General features: G+C 36.6%; 2 protein-coding genes across 2 annotated transcripts; one reads left to right on the top strand and one right to left on the bottom strand.

The window, feature by feature from the left end:
- Window positions 1–2,360: 2,360 nt before the first annotated feature.
- Window positions 2,361–4,233, top strand: LOC104648367 (uncharacterized). The gene is made up of 5 exons (XM_010325286.1): window positions 2,361–2,709; window positions 3,114–3,503; window positions 3,585–3,703; window positions 3,785–3,933; window positions 4,047–4,233. The coding sequence occupies exons 1-5, from the start codon at window positions 2,361–2,363 to the stop codon at window positions 4,231–4,233; spliced, it is 1,194 nt and encodes a 397-aa protein (XP_010323588.1).
- Window positions 4,234–4,413: 180 nt separating this feature from the next.
- Window positions 4,414–13,173, bottom strand: LOC138337442 (uncharacterized). The gene is made up of 2 exons (XM_069287353.1): window positions 12,669–13,173; window positions 4,414–4,511 (listed from the first exon to the last, which is right to left on the bottom strand). Exons 1-2 carry the CDS (start codon window positions 13,171–13,173, stop codon window positions 4,414–4,416), a joined length of 603 nt encoding a protein of 200 aa, XP_069143454.1.
- Window positions 13,174–21,635: the final 8,462 nt, after the last annotated feature.

Below are 21,635 nucleotides of genomic sequence, written 5' to 3'. Positions count from 1 at the left end.
TTTTAGCCACTTCTTTAATAGACTATCATTTAAAATAATTAAATAAATCCTTTTTATTACAAAGCGCTCAATTATTGCTTGCAATTCAGTTATTTAATATAATTTTAAATCCATTCATTACCCACCCATTTATAAATAAACCCGCCCTAATACTTACCAAACCCACCAACCACAATACAAAAAGAACTCGTCTAATAAAAACAACTCTTCGTTCCCAACACTTCATTTTCCTAATTTAATTCAATTTTCTTTCAATTTATAAGATCAGTGTTCTTAGACTTTGTTTTTTAAAATTGCTAGCATCTTATTCGATTTCTTCTCCCCAAGAACTTCAATCTCGTACGTGTAAGTGCGGAATTATAGAAAGAGATTATATTGCTATAACTCTTAAGAATGGTGAACTTCGATTCAACAAATGTCGTCGTCTTGGGTCAAATTCTTGTGGTTATTGCAACTGGATTTGAAAACATCAACATCATGTGTCAACCATGATTCATAATAATGAAATGCATATATACCAACATTTCTCCACTTATTTTAATATTAAATAAGAGAATTCACCAATTCAGTTAAAGGCTGACTATTATGCATAATGAAGGTGTGCTCTACATTGAACTTTCACTTAGTAAAACAATAACCTTTACTCCAGAGTTAGTAATGGTCTCAAACTTGAACTATGAATGCTTAATGGAAATAAATTATCATTTCTTACATAAAACAATCAACGTGTTGATATAAGCTTTGATAGTCAACATATTACTACCTTGTGCTATCTCAGTTTTCATAAGTGTTTTTTTTAAAAATAAGCTAATTCGCATATAAAATGGATTACTTTCATATTCATGTAGGTGAAATTTGTCGTGGATGCTCCTATAATTTAACACCCCACTCATACGAGATACAAGGTAGAGTTTCCTCATATATGACTTAGTAATTTGGACTTCAATTTTTATCCCCTTGATGTTCTTTAGACTTTTATGTCATAACTAGCCACTTTGTCCTTCAAATTTAACATAATAAAGAAGGAAGAATCGGTGATATGAAAGGCGAGCTCCTCATCGCCTTTCATCACTGAGGCGAGGCGAGGCGAGATCAAAATGGCGATGTATGGCGACATATGGCGAGGTAATGGCGACAGAAAAGGCGCCGCCTTTTTATTTAAATTTTTTAAAAAAAATATTTGACTTAACAATATTAGTCAAAATTAAGGCTTTTTTTAAAAATAATTTTTAAATCTGCTGCTGCTGTCTTCTTGTCGCTGTCTTCTCCCTCGCACTCTTCTCCCTCGCTCTCTTCTCCCTCGCTGTCTTCTCCCTCGCGAGTCGCGACTCTCTTCTCCCTCGCTCTCTTCTCCCTCGCGACCCTCGTCTCCCCTCGCGACTCTCTGCTGCTTCGACTTGCGAGTTGCTGGCTTGCTGCTGCAGTGCTACCTGCTGCTCTCTGTTGCAGACCTGAGGTATATCGTATACCTCTTTTTTTCTGTTCTTCTTCTTCAATTTTTTTTCAGTTAATGTATTTTCCTTCTAGTCATTAGACTCATCAGTGATGATTAATGACTGCTTTTTTTTTCTTTTATTGACTATTGACTGCCAATAATTTTTTTTTTTAAAAAATTCTTTCTAGTTTCCTAATTATTTATTCCTAAACAGTGAATTGATTGAATTGAATAACCAATGGCGGATGCTAGAAAAAAGAGGGACATTGGATGGAATTATGGCACTCAAGGAGCGACGAAAGATTCAGTTAATTGTTACTTTTGTGGGAGTACTTTTAATGGTGGAATAACTCGACACAAACAACATTTAGTTGGTGATTTCAAGAATGTTAAACAATATACCGCTTGTCCATCAGAGATTAGAGAAGAAATAAGGGCTAATATGCAAAACAAGATCGCTAATAATCCCAAATTCAAAGTAAGGCAGCCGGAAGAATATATTGATATTGATGATCTTGATCAAATGGATGATTATGAGGAAATGATGCCTCCCTCCAAAACTCAAAAGATATCTTCTAGTTCTAGTGGAGGTGCATCATCCACCGCAGGGAATGTGACGAAAGGCCCTTTGAATCTCTATTTTTCATAGAAACCAACACAAAAAGGAGGCTTTGAAAAAAGAGGAGGAATTGATGAAACAAAGAAAATACTAAGAGAGCGTGCGGTAAGTGCTTTTGCAATTTGGATGTATAATGCGTGGCTCCCTTTTAATTGCGTCAATCACAAATCATTTGATAAATTAATTGAGGCGGTAGGACAACATGGCCCCGGAATGAAGCCTCCTACATTCCATGAAGTTAGAGTCACTCACCTAAAAAAAGAGGTGGAGAAAGTAGAAAAAAATTGTTGATGAGCATAAAATGCAATGGACAAAATTTGGATGTTCCATTATGATGGACAAATGGACGACACGAAATGGAAAAATGATCATCAATATTTTGGTGATTCTCCAATGGGTAGTGTATTTCTTGGTTCTGTTGATGCTAGCAATGAATCTACCGATTCCACCAAAATGTACAAGTTATTTGAAAACACTATTGAAAGAATTGGGCCGGAAAATATTGTACAAGTTGTCACCGATAATGGTAGTGAGAATGTTGAGGCGGGAAGTAGGATGAAGGGTGTGTACCCACACATTTATTGGACTCCATGTGCCGCTCATTGCATCAACTTGATATTTGGTGACATATTTAAACTTAAGCCATATGCTTCCGGTAATATCACTCTCATATCAACCTATCATTTAACTTTTTATAGTCAATAATTCATTAGCTACTAATTAATATAATCTAATCTTTCTGTAACAATTTTTAAGAAGGCCATTAGAATCCATTCTTACATTAGTCAAAGGCCATTGTTGTTAAACTTGATGAGAAAATTCACCAAACAAAGAAATTTGGTGAAACCAACCAAGACAAGATTTGCAATGACATTCTTAAATTTGAGAGTTATGTACATACAAAGAAAAACTTGAGAACTTTAGTCCTCTCAACCGAATGGAATTCAAGTAAATTTGCAAAGGGAACTTCGAAGAAAGAAGTTGTCAATCTTATTATTTCTGTCCACTTTTGGAATGATGTTATTCGAGCACTTACAATTTGTGGACCTTTGACTAAAGTGCTTCATTTGGTGGATGGGGAGAAAAACCACCAATATTATATTTATGAAGCAATGGATAGAGCCAAAGAAGATATTTCACATGGTTTTCATGGAGTTAAGAAGCAATATGAGAAAGTGTTTCAAATTATTGATGCAAGGTGGTCAGAACAACTCCATCGGCCATTGCATGCTGTAGGACATGTCTTGAACCCAGGATTATATTATAAAGCTCAAGAAGATAGAACTATAGCACATACTTTGTGGACCGAGTATTATGCATGTGTTGAGAAGTTGGTCCATGATACAACAATACAAGATTCACTAGTCGCTGAGCTTCCTAGGTACAAAATGGCAGATGGACTATTTGGTTGTGGTCCAGCTAAAAGAGCTAAAAACACAAGGTCACGGGGTAAGTGGGTTGAGCTTACATTCTTACTTAAATTATTTGACTTATTTATAGTCAATAACCTTTAAATTTATTTTATTATAGTTGAATGGTGGTCACTATTTGGTAGTGAAACACCAAACTTGCAAAAGTTTGCCATGAAAGTATTAAGCCTAACTTGTAGCTCATCCGGATGTAAGCGAAATTGGAGTGTGTTTGAACATGTAAGTAAAAACTTTATATCCTAATTTCCATATTATATTATTATCAATATCTATTAGCTAATATCAATAACTTATGCACAGATTCATTCCAAAAAGAGGAATAGGATAACACTATCGCGTCTCAATGATCTAGTGTACAATAAGTACAATAGAACATTGAAACGTCATTATGATGCTCATGATCTTATTGATCCAATTCGCTTGGATACCAATGATGATTCAAATGAATGGTTAGTTGGATGCCCCAAAGATCAAGATGATGAACTAGTACATGAGGATGACGATCTTACTTGGGTAGTGTTGCTACGACAATTGGAGCGGATGAGAATATCTATTATCTTAGGGGACTTTCTTCAAGATCAAGAGCACTTGACAAGGGCAAAGGACTAGAAAGTACATCTACAAGTTCATCTTCAAGTAGGAATCAAACACTAATTGATGAGGAATACGTGGAGGAAGAAAATGAAGAGCAATATAATGATGTAGAGGATTTTGATCTTCAAGAGTTGGATAGTTTTGAAGAAGAATAGACTTGTAACGTTTTAGTTTATTGTATTTTGAATTATTTGGTCTTTAAAGTTTTAGACTTTTTAGTATCTACTATTGGTTTTTGAATTGAATATTTGCTAATATGTGTTATTACTATTAAGATTTTGGATAAAATATGCAATTAAATATTTTTAATATTTGGTATTAATTGGCGCCTTTATTCAAAAAGGCAAGCGCCTCGCCGCTCGCCTTGTCGCGTGGCGAGGCATGCCCTTGTCACCTTTTGTCGCCTTTCGCCGTCCAAAACACTGGGAAGAATCTAGAGTTATTGAGAGAGCTTAGTGGAAGACTCTAGAATTCCTTAGAGCATATCTTATAAAGGTTTAGAATTCTTTAAAACGTGTAGAGAATTCTGGAATAGGACTAAAGGGTAAATATTATAGGCATTTGCAAAGTAAATATTATTTACATTTAGATTAGTAAATCATTTAACAAAGTGTAAGTATTCCACAAGCAATACAAAGTCTTCTTCCAAAAGCTTTCTAAGTCTTTCCTAATTTTCTCTCAGCGTTCTTAGTTTCAAAGAGCTTACTTAAGCTTACAAGATCTTGAAATATTAGTGAGTTAATTATCAAGTGCCACACGGAGCTTTAGTGACACTCTAAGTTCGTGACACTTATCTTTCTAAGGTCTTAGTTTATGAATCTCCAAGGTTATCACAAGTTTTAACACAAGTAATGTTGATGGTATACCAATTATCAATATGATGTCACAATATCATTTTTTCTTCTTATGAGTTTGAATTTATCGGCAACACCTCGAATTTGAGAAAATAGAAAAAAGTGCATCTTTTTATATTCTGGTGTAAGAACCATCGTTGGGCACCAAATATTTATGGTCTTTAACCCCACCCACGGTCGATCAGGATGATCCGTGGTTGGACTTACAAATCGTAAGTTTGACCGTTAGTGAGGGTTAACAACCAATTGAAGGGAATTGGTTGTTGTATTAATTTCAAATGGTCATATCTTTTATCATAAAATGAATTAGGTGGCTCATAACTTATAAATTAAATATAATTGAATCATCTTCCAAACACCACCGAGTTTGCTATTATCTTATGTCCGAGTAACAGGTTATGCTCATTTTAGTGAAGCCCTGTTGGGAAGATCATGTACGACTACCAGTAATCCAAATAACGGACCGTCGTTCCCCCTGTAGATGGGCTTCGTCAAATTTGTGTCAGGTTCGTTATGATCCTTTCTCCTATGCCTGGGAATTTAAACTGTCACAACCGGGTTTACCCCCTAGACGTAACCGGTGTCACCGTCCTTTTCAAGGACTAAGACTAGCCTCTTAGTTTCATGTCATTACATTCATAGGTTGAAAATGCGAAAAAAATTAAAACTTTCATTATAGACCTCTAAATAAACATAATATATATTCATATCGAGTATACATAGACCCTTCTTATAGGAAGGTTACATAACCTTCTACTTTTATTGCACATACATATATAAAAATATAGAATTATTCTCAATGATTGTATTATCTCATACAATCTAAATGAATATCACAATATGCGCATAGCCCTTACATCAATTCAATTAGACCATGTATAAGTCATATTCCATTAAAATAAAAGGAATAAAAGAGTCAATATGCTCATAGCAGAATCCGTAAGCTAGAGTATGACATTTCCCTTGAAAGTTGAGGACCTACCCCACTTGGATGAAAGGAAGAACCCAAGCCTTCAACAATGTCGCCTTCTAAACTCTTCAACGATCTGGGAAAAGGGAAGAATATGGGGTTAGTACTCCACATGTACTAAGTATGAGATCTTATGCACATACACAAGCAAAACATGATACAAAGGACTTTTTATCAAAACATGTCATTTTACCCCTTTAAGGACTTAAAGGAAAGTCAAGTAAGTCATATCAATAAACCAAACATGCTTACTATCTCAATAATTAATAATTTATCCCAACATACTTTAAAACATGATTTACTACAACCCTAACATCAAGGAATAATATCATAAGAATGAATAAGAGGTAAACATATCATAATAAGCAAGACAACTACTTACAAGTCCTTATCAAGTCAACAAGTGCAATGACCAAGCAAAGCCCCATAACCTTACTCAATCAAGTATTTCAACAAGAAAGCATGACCAATGTCCAACTTTACATATCATGAAATTTAGGTTTACATTTCATCATATATTAACATTATAACCCAAGGCATATTCATTAATGAATTACTCAACATATAATATCAACAATGTTCCATGTTCATCATATATACATCATATATTATCATAACATAATCATATATATGAACCTCCTCTTAAGACTCCTTTAAAAGCTAACTAGTGCAATATTTAGGTAGAGTCCCATAACCCTACCTAGACTAAGCTAGACCCCTTAGGTTATTCAAGTTAGAATTCAAGTCCTTTAAGTCGTTTTACCTTTTGGGAACATCTTGCCCTAACCGACATAGACAACGTGAGCTAGTGTGGAATCCGGTGTCATAAAACCCTACACTGAAAGAAGGCGGACTACTTTCCAAGGTTGTACCAAAACATGAAACATAGCAACTACGTGAATCCAATAGCTAGTATTCCTATGGGGGGCAACATAGTTGAAGAACTAGGAGATATAGTTGGGACCCTCTTTATGCGCCATTCATTATAGTCTCCAATCTCAAGAGTAATGTAGTATTCCTACCTTCTCTATGTGGGAAGGGACACTCCTCAATATAGTTCGCTCGGTGCTAAGGTAGAGTCCCTTTTTGAAATGTCTTTAAGACTTTAATTATCAATCATAGCTTAGTTTAAGCCATAGGGTCTACCCCTTGTATAATCATCATCATCAATATCTCAATGAGAATTGTATGAGTATAAGTCCTTTCATCACAATTCATATAAGTGAGGTTAACACATTAGCATTTTTCATAGCATATTAAGGCATTTTGATAGTTTTCACCATCCTTATATCACATACATCTTAATCAACCTTACAACATAGTCAAGACACTTCAATTCAACATCATACCACCCTATAATCCTAGTGTAAGGCATACTCCAATGTAATATCATGACTTAACAACCTTTAATCAGAATTGGATGTAAAGATAGAGATTCTAAGACTTACCAAGTCTTCCTCATAGTCTATAATCAAGGTCTTACCATCAACCCCTAAATCAACCCAACTTGGGGAGTAACATCATCACACAATGATAATCAATAGTATAACAAGGTCAATTTCATCTCTATAACACAATTTATCCTTAGATCACAACTTGAGACAAGATACATAGGTTAATTTCACATTATAATTCATAACCTAAATCACATCTCTAGGACTAGCATGATAGGCCTATAATTCATCTTAATTTAATTATAATAACACCATGGGATAGTAATCTAATCAACAACCAACTCAATTGAATGATAACAGTACAATATAAGTCAAGATCACTACCTAGGGTTAGGGATAGATGAGCATATTCTTCAATTTAGACCAAACCATCAACAATTACCATAAAAAAGTTGAATTACATGTTACTATACTCAATATAACCCTAAGAATTCATTAACAAGTCAATCCATAACTTCAACTTTGTAATTGAATGAAACCTATAAGAAAACTCAACTTTTTGAAATCTATTTTGAAGGAACCCTTTGAGGAAAGAGTCTCAAAGGTGAATAGAACCCATAGCTTAATGTTTTGTCAATAATTTTATGGTGAATTCGTCCCATTCTATCCCCCAAACCCTAATCCTTGCTAGTCTTTAATAAGAAAGAAGGAAGAGAATTTATTTCAGAGTTGTGTTAGACTAATGTGGGTTGGGTGTATTTATAAAGGGTCTTAATCAACTTAATTAACTCCTTTAACTCCTAATTAAACCACCTAACCCCCTAACTAATTAAATGAAATAATTTAAAATTTGGCAATGAAACTCGACCCTCACAGACGAGATCCCGAACAACGAGCCATCTGTGAGTCGACAAACAGCCCCCCCTCCGTCCTATACTCCATCATCTTGGTCAAACACTGTGCAGGCGAGGGCTTCCTCCAAATTGTCTAGGTGTGGGACGACGGTGGTATCGACGTCTCGTCGATACACACATGGACCGTAACCTGCACCTCTTCACTCCATCGATGATTTCAGAGGCTGTGCAGGTGAAGAGACCTTCTCCAACGGATTAACTGTGGGACAACAGTGGCATCGACGCCCGTTGATACACACACGGTCCGTCTTCTGTCTCGTCGATGCACACTGCCAGGTAGTGTTGCATCAAACTACAGTAGTCCTACTCAAGGGCCCTTGGTTGTCCTCGGGAAGTCGTACTCGGACATTTCAACCATGAAACAACTCAAACACCTATTAGCTAACTTTCCACCAATTTTAGTACATTTCTGACTTCTAAAAGTTAGTCAAATAGTCTAAGGCACACTAACATCCCTTTGAACCAACTTCCCGAACGTCATGGATGTTTTTGGAAGTTTTGGATCTTAAACCTCCTAAATGACCTATATTCATTAAAAATGGACTTAGAAACAGTGCTTAGACTTTATGACACCTATGTTAGGCTTTACAATGTGTCTTGGATTTTCAAGGTGTTATATTATCCCCCCCCCCTTAGGAACATTCATCCCCGAATGACACTAAAATTCTTTTAAAGGAAGGAATAGACTCAAGACTAGAAGCCTAACAAATCAACAATATCAAATCAACATAAATCATGTCATTTCAACAACGCAAACATGAAAACTCATATTACCACACATAAGTCTCAAAACACTTCATAATGAGGCATTGCATTCTCACAACACTTATGAACTCAACATACATTACATGAGCCAATTAGCACAAGGTTCAACTTAACAACATGCTACCTATTATTTATAAAGACTCACCATATCAAAATGCACATCATAACTCAAAACAAGCAAAAAGCAAAATTTCAAGTTTTTAAGAGAAATACTACAGTAACTTAATTGAAAATGCATAATGTGCAAAATTTCACCCAAAAAATCAAGAAACTACAATTTTTTAGTCATATTTATATTATTAAAAGGAATGACTAACCTTAATTCTCAAAAAGATGAGGGTAACGGGACATTATGCCGGCCTCGGCCTCCCACGTTGCACCCTCAACTAGATGATTTTTCCATAACACCTTTACGGAAACCACTTCTTTATTCCTCAACTTCTTGACTTACATATCAATAATTTGAACCAGATTTTTTTCATAATAGAGGTTATCCTTGACACCAAGAACCTCAATAGGAAGAATGGACTGGGGATCACCGATACACTTTTTCAACATGGAAACATGATTAACCAGATGAATCGAAGCCAATTCACTAGGAAGTTTCAATTCATAGGCAACCTTACCAACCCTTTGCAAGATTTCATAAGGACCCATATAGCGAGGACTCAATTTCCCTTTATTTCCAAATCTAAACACCCCTTTCATTGGTGAAATTTTCAAATACACCATATCACCTTCTTCAAACTCCAAATACCTTATCCTATGATTGGCATAAGACTTTTGCCAACTATAGGCCGTTTGCAACCGGTTCCTTATGATATGAACCTTTTCCAAAGTCTTATAAATCAACTCGGGACCAAGAATAGATGGCTCACCCACTTCAAACCATCCAATCGGAGACCTACTCCTCCTACCGTACAAGGCTTCATAGGGAGCCATGGAAATGGATGAATGAAAACTACTATTGTAGGCAAACTCCACCAAAGGCAAATGTCTATCCCAACCCCCTTTAAAATTAATGATGCACGCCCTAAGCATATCTTCAAGGGTTTGTATCGTACGCTCCAATTGACCATCCATTTAGGGATGAAAAGCGGTGCTCAACTTCACCGTAGTACCTAACCCTTTTTGGAACGAACTCTAAAATCCAGATGTGAATTGTACGCCCCGACCCGATATGATGGATAACGGAATGACATGGTGTCACACAATCTCATCTAGGAAGATTCTTGCATAATCATTCGCCAAATATGAAGACTAGACGGGATAAAGCGAGCGGACTTAGTCAATCGATCCACAACAACCCATATGGAATCATATGACTTTTGAGTCTGAGGTAAACCTACTACAAAATACATATTGATTTCTTCCCACTTCCAAGTAGGAATTTAGATCTCCTCTAGTAAACCACCCGACTTTAGGTGTTTGGCCTTGACTTGTTGGCAATTTGGACACTTAGCGACAAACTCTGCTGTCCCTTTTTAGACCTTCCCACCAAATATCTCCCTTAGGTCATGGTACATTTTTGTCGATCCCGGATGAATTGAGTAGCGGGACCCATGTGCTTCTTCTAGGATCTGATCCCTCAACCCATCTACATCGGGAACACATAATCTCCCTTGGTACCTTAACACACCATCCCTCACAAGGAGAATGATTCATTCAACTTGCCGAGAACCTATTATTTTAACTCCATTAAGGCTAAATCAAGGTGTTGTTTGGAATTCACCTCAACCACTAAATATGACTCGAAGTTATGATGAACTATAGCACCCCCATCCGGAGAACTCTCAAACCTCACCCCCAACCTCGCCAACCTATGTACTTCCCTTGCTAGGTCCTTTTTGTCTTCGTCAAGATGGGATACACTACCCATAGTCATATAACTTAGGGCATCTGCAACTACATTAGCCTTGTCTGGGTGATAAAGGACACTCATATCATAATCTTTCAACAACTCTAGCCACCTTCTTTGTCGGAGATTCAACTCATTTTGGGTAAACACATATTGGTGACTCTTATGATCAGTAAAAACATCAATATGAACCCCATACAAGCAATGCCTCCAAATTTTCAAAGCAAACACTATGACCACTAATTCAAGGTCATAAGTAGGATAGTTTCTCTCATGTACCTTTAGTTTCCTAGAGGCATAGGACATCACTTTTCCGTGTTGCATAAGCACACACCTCAAACCCACACGAGATGCGTCACAATACACTACAAAACCCTTTGTGCCCTGCGGTAAGGTCAACATCGGAGCGAAAGTAAGCCTATCTTTCAACAATTGGAAACTTTTCTCACAGGCATCCGACTACTCAAACTTCTTACTCTTTTGAGTCAAAGTAGTCAAAGGAGACGCAATGGACGCGAAACCATCCACGAACCTCCGATAATAACCCACTAGACCCAAGAAACTCCTAATGTCAATCGGAATCAATGGTCTAGGCCATTTTTTCACCACTTTCGTTTTCCTTGGATCTACCTCAACTCCCTCACTAGAGATGATGTGACCAAGAAATGTCACCGACCTCAACCAAAACTCACACTTGCTATATTTGGCATAAATTGATGTTCTCTAAGGGTTTGCAATACTACCCTCAAATGACCCATATGATCATCCTCATTCTTCGAATATACCAAGATATCGTCAATGAAGACAATAACAAATGAATCCGGTAATTTTGAAATACTCTATTCATTAGGTCCATAAATGTCGTCGGAGTATTAGTGAGACTGAAAGACATGACCAAGAACTCATATTGCCCATACCTAGTCCGAAAAGCCGTCTTTGGTATATCCTTCCTCTCACCCTAATTTGATGATACCCCGACCTCAAGTCTATCTTTGAAAAGTAACTCGCCCCTTGGTCAAATAAGTCACCAATCCGAGGGAGAGGGTACTTATTCTTAATGATAACCTTGTTGAGTTGGCGGTAATCAATACACATTCTCAAGGACCCATCTTTCTTTTTCACAAACAAAACCAGAGCACCCCACGGTGAAATACTAGGACTTATTAAACCTTATCTAGTAAATCCTTGAGTTAAGTCTTCAACTCTTTCAACTCGGTCGGATCCATCCGATACGGAAGAATTGATATGAGATTTGAATCTGGTAGAAAATCAATGCCAAAGTCAATTTCCCTTTCGGGAGGAATACTAGCAAGGTCATTAGGGAAGACCTCCGAAAACTCACTTACTACGGGTACGACTCAAAGGGAGGAACTTCGGATTCTAGATCTTAGACTCTTACTATATGATATAGACAACCTTTTGAGATCATTTTGCATGCTTTTAGATTAGAAATAATACAATCTCTAGAAATAGAATTTCCCCCTTCCACTCAACAATCGGTTCATTTGGGAAGTTAAACCTCACCACTCTTTTCCTACAATCAATGGATGCAAAACATGCATGCAACCAATCCATACCCAATATAATATCAAAATCAAGCATATCGAGTTGTACTAGATCAACATAAGAAACTCTATTGGGAAACATTATAGGACAATTTCTATACACCCTTTTTGCAACAACCAACTCACTAACCGGAGTAGACTTTATAAAAGGTTCATGCAAAATATCGAGTAAAATTTCAAACTTTTTAGCTACTAGAGGTGTAAGAAATAATAAAGTAGTGTCGGGATAAAGTATGGCATATACATCAAGAGAGAAAACTTTCAACATACCGGTCACCACATCGGGAGAGGTCTCTTGCTCACCCCTAGAGCGGAGAGCATAGAAGCGGTTCTTCTTTGGAGCATCACTAGAACCACTTGCTTGAGCTTGGACACTACCCTTGTCTTGACTCTTAAAGTTTGGACAATCTCTCATCTTGTGACCACTTTTGCCACAATCAAAGCAATTATCCGTCCCCTTAAGGCAATCACCATAGTGCTTTTTACAACATTTTCCACAAGTTGTCTTCTCATTTGGTGAGTTAGTACCTTTTCCCTTCTTTAATTTAGGGTTGGGCACCCTATCACCACTAGCTCTTGGGAATCTGGAAGGGACTTGATTAGAATCCCGCTTCTTAAATCTAGGCTTGTCTTGTATCTCAAGCCTATTCTTTGAAGAACCTCCATCAAATGACCTTGCTCTCTTAGCATCTCTAATTTTTTGCTTAAACCTTGCCTCCTCAACCCTTCTTGCATACACCATAAGACGGGAAATGTTCATGTTGTCATGTAGCATGGCCGATTAGCACTCCTCTTGTAAGTCTTCCGACACCCCCGTCATGAAATGGCTCATTTGGTATCTAGGATATGACACCAAATAAGGAGCATATTTGGACAACTTAATGAATTCCAAAGAGTACTCATGGACACTCTTTCCTCCTTGGCAAAGATTGATAAACTTCATCACTTTCTCCGCCCTCATCTCCCTAGGGAAGAACCGATCTAGAAAAGCCGCCTTAAAGATCTTCCAAGTCATCAGACCAACCCTCAATGGCCTAATATCCCTCCATTGCACATACTAAGTTTGAGCCACATACTTGAGTTGGTATGTGGACAATTCGACCTTCTCACTTGAAGACACCCCCATAGCATATAGTATCTTGTAGAACTCATAGATGAATTCTTGGGGGTCTTCATTAACATTAGACCCATAGAATGTAGGAGGGTTCATTCGAGATAAGTCCCTTAGACGGGAAACCACAGTATTGACTTGTTGATGAAAACGAGGAGCAATATCTCGATTGGCTTGGTCCATCAGAGCTTGGGCTTGAACCCTCACTGCTTGTGCTTGAGTAGTCATGGCTTGGGCCATTTGAGAACGAATAGCCCTCATCTCAGCTTCCGTCATAAATGGAGGGTTATCCCGGGCTTGATCCACATTAGCATCTTCGTCAAGTAGAGGAACTTGCTCATCATGGGGAGGAGCTCCCGCATTAGCAACTTCCTCCTCAAGTCTTAGAGACACATTCATTCGAGTGTTCATGCTTCATATAAGCACAACAATAGGATTAGATGCAGAAGCACACCATAAGTATACTCTATTAGCACTATATAAGATTTCCAAGAAAGAGAGTGATTCCTAAGCATCATATAGGCTCCAACTCATAAGTGTGGCGCGCTTCACAATTATGAATATAAACCTACATAGACGTGGTAGAGACGTGGTAGAGAGAGAGACATTAATCAACGATATTAAACATCATGCTCTGATATTAAGTTTGTCACATCCGGGTTTACCCCTTAGACGTAACCGGTGTCATCATCCTTTTCAAGGACTAAGACTAGCCTCTTAGTTTCATGTCATTACATTCATAGGTTGAAAAATGCAAAAAAAATTAGAACTTTCATTATCACTACTTGGAGGTTTACATAGATCTCTAAATACACATAATATATATTCATATTGAGTATACATAGACCCTTATTGTAGGAAGGTTACATAGCCTTCTACTTTTATTGCAAATACATATATAAAAATATAGAATTATTCTCAACGATTGTCTCATCTCATAAAATCTAAACGAATATCAAAATATGGGCATAGACCTTACATCAATTTAATAAGACCATGTATAGGTCATACGAAAGTACAATACTCCATTAAAAGAAAAGGAATAAAAGAGTCAATAAGCTCATAGCAAAATCCGTAAGCTAGAGTATGCCATCGCCCTCGAAAGTTGAGGACCTACCCCACTTGGATGAAAGGGACAATCCAAGCCTTCAACAATGTCGCCTTCTAAACTCTTCAATGACCGGAACCTAAAATGTTTGGGAAAAGGGAAGAAAATGGGGTTAGTACTCCACATGTACTAAGTGTGTGATCTTATGCAGATACACAAGCAAAACATGCTTAGAAATGACTTTTTCTTATCAAAACATGTCATGTTACCCCTTTAAGGACTTAATGCAGAGTCAAGTAAGTCATATCAATCAACCAAACATGCTTACTATCTCAATAAGTAATACTTATCCCAACATACTTTGAAACATGATTTAGTACAACCCTAACATCAAGGAATAATATCATAAGAATGAATAAGAGGTAAACATATCATAATAAGCAAGACAACTACTCACAAGTACTTATCAAGTCAACAAGTGCAATGACCAAGCAAAGCCCCATAACCTTACTCAATCAGGTATTTCAACAAGAAAACATGACCAATGTCCAACTTTACATATCATGACATTTAGGTTTACATTTCATCATATATTAACATTATAAACCAAGGCATATTCATAAATGAACTAATCTACATATAATATCAACAATGTGCCATGGTCATCATATATACATCATATATTATCATAACATAATCATATATAAGAACCACCTCCTAAGACTCCCCTAAAGGCTAATTAGTGCAATGCTTAGGTAGAGTCACATACCCTGACCTAGACTAAGCTAGACCCCTTAGGTTATTCAAGTTAGAGTTCAAGTTCTTTAATTCGTTTTACCTTTTGGGAACATCTTGCCCTAACCAATATAGACCACATGAGCTAGACTGGAATCCGATGTCATAAACCTTACACCGAAAGAAGGTGGAATACTTGCCAAGGTAGTACCAAAACATGAAACATAGCAACTACGTTGATCCACTAGCTAGTATTCCTATGGGAGCAACATTGTTCAAGAACTAGGAGATATAGTTGGGCCCCTCTTTATGCTCCATGCATTATAGTCTCCAATCTCAAGAGTAATGTAGTGTACCTACCTTCCTTATGTGAAAGGGACACTCCTCTATCTAGTTCACTCGGTGCTAAGCTAGAGTCCCTTTTTGAAATGTCTTTTAAGACTTTAATTATCAATCATAGCTTAATTTAGGCCATAGGGTCTACCTCTTGTATAATCATCATCATCAATACCTCAATAATAATTATATGAGTATAAGTCCTTTCATCACAATTCATATAAGTGAGGTTAACACATTAGCATTTCATAGCATATTAAGGCACATTGATAGTTTTCACCATTCTTATATCACATACACTTTAGTCAATCTTACAACATAGTCAAGACATTTCAATTCAACATCATGCCACCCTATAATCCTAGTATAAGGCATACTCCAATGTAATATCATGACTTAAGAACAATTAATCACAATTGGAAGTAAAAATGGAGATTCTAAGACTTACCAAGTCTTCCTCATAGTCTATCATCAAGGTCTTACCATCAACACATAACTCAACCCAACTTGGGGAGTAACATCATCACACAATAATAATCAATGAAATAAGAAAGGCCTATTTCATCTCTATAAGACAATTCATCTTTAGATCACAACTTGAGACAAGATACATAGTCCAATTTAAAATTATAATTCATAACCTAAATCACATCTCCAGAACTAGCATGATATGCCTATAATTCATCTTAATTTAATCATAATAACACCATAGGATAGTAATCTAATCAACAACCAACTCAACTGAATGATCACAATACAATATAGGTCAAGATCACTACCTAGGGTTAGGGGTAGAGGATCATATTCTTAAATTTATACCAAACCATCAACAATTACCATAAAGAAGTTGAATTACATGTTAATCTACTCAATATAACCATAAGAATTCTTAACGACCGGAATCTAGACCCCAGACAAGACCGGCGTCATTGACCTCTCAGAGGTCGCTAACCAGCCTACTTACGTCATTCTTACTTTACATAGGTTAATTTTAGCAGAAAATTTGAAATTTTTTATTCTTTAATCATACTTGCTAAACATTCGTTATATTTCGTAATCGTCCATCATCAACCATTTAACATTTAAGAGATAAGCAACTGAAAGAAATAATTCATTAAGTATTAATTGTAATAGCACCAATACAATGTCTGAACCAAAACAGTAAAGAAACACTAGTGGAACATGCTCCACTAGTTCAACTCTAAAACTACGCTAGAATGTAAAATAGTAGCATCCTCGAAAGCATGAGGACCTACCAAACTCTGGATGAATGCTGACATCTGGATAGCTGCAACAACGAACCTGTAGCTCTACCGTCCACCTGTGCCTGCACCTAAAAGTTGATGTTTGTATGGAATTAGTACACACTTGTACTAAGTATGGGTATATGCAAGCACACACCAGGGACATGCATAAGAAAGAATAACTCTTTCCTAACAACATGATTTTTGGAAGTCAAGTTAGTGGACTTGTTAAATTGAGATTGGGAAAGTTATGCCATGAGAGTGACATGCATCATCATGATTATCAAATTGCACACAACACATAACATCTGCATATAGCACATAACATATGACACATAGCTTCTTTCATATTATTCATTCATATGCCATGAGACTTTGTTATCATGGACATGACCTTAAGACTTTCCAAAATGAGGGCACAACATATAGGACCTCAACTAGGGAGGTTTCTTTAGCAAACAAAGAGTCTGCTTCATTCATTCATACGTACCTCATTTCAGTTCATTCATAGGCCAGTGTGAACACCAGTTATACCCAGGATGTAGTTTAAGACTTTCATCGGGTTTGTTGTGCCATGATCAAGAATAACCTAATGTCATTACCTGAATCTAGGTCACCTCTTGATTATTCTATCCTAAAACCTTCGGTATCATTCATTTCTTTATATGATTCATTTGAGGCTGGCCTCATTCATTCATTGAGAACTTTAACTTTAACCAACATAGATCATGTGAGCATCATGAAATCCAGTGTCTCCCCCACACCAAAAAGAGGTTGAAATACCGGCTAAAGTGACTCAATAACATGCTAGCGTATATGGGAATTTAACCCCGCCAGATCCCTATAGTGGCAGTATAGGTTCAAAGACTAGGAGATGTATGGAGACCCATACCCACAAGCCGGACAGTCTCATCTCATGAGAGTTACATGAACCTCCTCCCTTACCAAAAGAAGGCACACCGCTCATAGCTAGTCTATCGGTGCTCAGTATAAAGTTCCATTACATTCAACTCATACATCATGGAAGGTGGCTTCTAGTATGAGGACATCATAGCTAAATTGATGATTTCTCATCTCATCATTAGTATTAAGTGTTTTAGACTCAATATTTTCATTAGAGTGTTCATAGAGACTGGTCTCTTCATTATCTTACACTCTCCTTGGTGAGTACGTATTGGTAACATTTAGTTAGGCTCATTTGAGATTGCTCTCATCATATACATTAGCCTTACATCATGATTGTCACCACATTCTTCATTATTAGCACCTTTATTTTTCATAGTTACTCACCTCTTATTATGTGAATGATCATTTCTTCATTTCGTTACGTATATCTTAGGTTCACTTATTTTTGAACGTATGTTAGACTTATGAGTCTATACATACAAGCCATGGGGCTTCATTTATAGTTCGTTAAGTGATTCTTACTTTCCTATGATTATGCATTACAAGACTTATGTATCTTGTATATATGACAAGATCTTGATTTTTGATCTAAGTAGATGACAATATTCTTGAATATTTTACTCACGTATGACTTATGTATCAATATGGAGGTTTGGGCACGAGAACCCAAATCTTGAATTACTTGGATATCATTTATATTTTTCATTGATTTTATTTCTAATATTCATAACATTAGAACTCTAAATTAAATCTCAACATTTTCATGAAATAATTAATTTTTCTATTTTAATTAGAATTCTAAATTAAATCTCCATATTTGCATGAAAGAATTAATTTTCTATTTTTGATTAGAATTTTAAGTTAAATCTCAATATATACATGAAAGAATTAATTTTTTATTTTAATTAGAATTCTAAATTAAATCTCCATATTTACATGAAAGAATTAATTTTCTATTTTCATTAGAATTCTAATTTAAATCTCAATATTCACATGAAGGGATAAATTTTCTATTTTAATTTTGACTATTAATTAACCGAAAGGTTGGGGGTTCGAGTCCCCACAACCCCTTTGATATATATATATATATATTTCGCTGAGGAGGTTGTGAGGTGGTGGTTCGAACCCCCACATCCCCTCTATCTTTTATTTATTTAAATGGGGCAAGCAACAGTGAGGTTGTGGGATCGAATCCCCACAGCCTCACTTCTTTTCTTAATTAATTTCACCCATCCTTCAGCCTTGAGGTCATGGGATCCATTCCCACGCCTCGCGTCTCCTTTTCCCTATCTTTTTCCTTTCTGTCGCGCGTAGCTGGAGGTCGTGGGTTCGAATCCCACGCCTCCCATTTATTTTCTGAACTAATTTCCTCCTCCTTCTTTCCCCCAGGTCGCGTGTTCGACACCCCCCCCTCCAACCCCCATTTATTTTCCTTGTTCTTTTTTTTTTCGCGCAATACAGGGGCCAAGGTTTCGATTCCCCCCAGCCCCGTTTTTTTAAGCATGTTGTAGTAAGGTCCTGGGTTCGATCCCTGCAGGACTCACTTATTATAATTATTTTTTTCAGTTTCTTTCACAGGTGAGGTCTTGGGTTCGATTCCCATTGACCTAACTTAATTTATTTTATTTTAAAAACTCAGAATTTTACACTTTTGAAGGGTACAAAAATCTGGAAATTTTTGTCCTTCTCCAACCAATTTTAGATTTTTTTTTGCATAAGTTTAAATAGTTATAAGATGGTTATTCAATTCACTATACTTCATCATAATGAACATCACATTGTACACCGATTACACACAATAAATACACAACTTATACACCCTTAAACAGTGACTAAAACACTGCCCTGTACATGCCTATACATCAACTTTTCCGGTCATATTTTGATGATCATTATCGTGATTTCTCTCACTTAAACACATTCATATTTAATTTAAACACATCATTTATGCAAAAATCTAGCAGCACAACATACCCATCCTACAAATTTGTTAGGAAACTAAGGACAAGGACATACAAAGGTGAAACCTTAGTTGCAAGAGTTTAAGAAACGTTCGAAAGAAAGTACTCTTGGAGAAAGAATTCTATGAGAGAAACTCATACCTTTATTAATATTCAAACGAAGAATTTGCTGCCCAAAACCAAAAATCAGTCCAAGTTACCTCAACGTCCACACCACTAAACGAACAACTTCTCTTCGCCTTAATATTTTTTGTTGCTTTGTTTTTCTTAAAATTTCATGTGAGTTCTTCAAGTGTGAAGAACTCTTGATGTATTCTCTGGTTTTTGTTGTGCTTGGCATAATAACGTGAGAGAGATTGAGAACGTGAGAGAGAGTAAGGAGCGTGAGAGAGAAAGAGAGAGCTATTAGGGTTAGGAGACTAAATTCAAGACTTTGTCAAATAGAATTTAAATCAAATTAATACAAAAATGGTTTATTTTTATTAATATGAGAAAGGACCATTATGCCCTTAAAATTTTAGATTTTAAATTAATAATTAAATCACCTTAAGTACCTATTTATTTGATTTATTTTTCCCTTTTTTTTAGATCGTTAAAATTAATAACTCAATCCATAACTTCAATTTCGTAATTGAATGAAGCCCATAAGAAAATTCAACTTTTTGAAATCCATTTTGAAGGAACTCTCTGAGGAAAGAGTCTCAAAGGTGAATAGAACCCATAGCTTAATGTTTTGTGAACAATTTGATGATGAATTCGTCCCTTTCTAGCCCCCTAACCCTTATCCTTGGTAGTCTTCAATGGTGAGTTCATGTAGAGAGAGAAATAAGAGAGAAGGAAGAGATTTTATTTCAGAGTTATGTTAGACTAATGTTGGTTGGGAGTATTTATAAAGGGTCTTAATCAACTTAATTAACTCCTTTAACCCCTAATTAAACCACCTAACACCCTAACTAATTAAATGAAATTATTTGAAATTTGGCAGTGAAACTCGACCCTCAAAAATAAGACCCCGAAAGACGGGCCGTCTCTGAGTTGATGGACAGCCCCCCCCTTCGTCCTACACTCCGTAGACTTGTTCAAAGATTGTGCAGGAGAGGGCTTCCTCCAAATTTTCCAATTGTGGGACGACCGTGGAATCGATGCCCCGTCGATACACACACGGACCGTATCCTGCACCTCTTCACTCCGTCGATGAGTTCAGAGGTTGTGCATGTGAAGGGTCCTTCTCCACCTCCCTAAATGTGTGACGAAGGTGGCATCGACTCCCCATCGATCCACACACGGTCTGTCTTATGTCTCATCGATGCACACTACCAGGCAGTGTTGCATCAAACTACAGGGGTCCTCCTCAAGGGCCCTTGGTTGGTCCTTGCGAAGTCGTACCCGAATGTTTCAACCACGAAACAACTCAAACACCTATTAGCTACCTTTCCACCAATTTTCATACATTTTCAACTCCTAAAAGTTAGTAAAATAGGCTAAGGTACTCTTACATCCCTTTGAACCAACTTCCCGGACGTTTTTGGATGTTTTGGTTCTTAAACCTCCTAAGTGACCTATATTCATTAAAAATGGACATAGAAACAGTGCTTAGACTTTGAGATACCTATGTTAGGCTTTACAATATGTCTTGGATTTTCAAGGTGTTACATTATGCCATTTTATGCCTAAAGTATGTCATTTTACTTAGTTTAAACCTAATAACTTAGTCAAACATACCCAAAACCTTTATTCATAAAAAATATCCAAACTTAGAGCAAAAAGAGAAAGAAAAGGTGCTTGTTTTCTCAGGAACACGCAACAATTTTTTTTTCAAGTTTCAGCCCCAAAATTGAAGGATTTTTTGAAGATTTTTTCACCATGTATGTGGGATTTCACTACTCCACCCTTTCA

This window comes from Solanum lycopersicum, chromosome 7, assembly GCF_036512215.1.
Source record: "Solanum lycopersicum chromosome 7, SLM_r2.1".
NCBI lineage: Eukaryota > Viridiplantae > Streptophyta > Magnoliopsida > Solanales > Solanaceae > Solanum > Solanum lycopersicum.
This window is presented reverse-complemented; position numbering and strand designations above follow the sequence as displayed.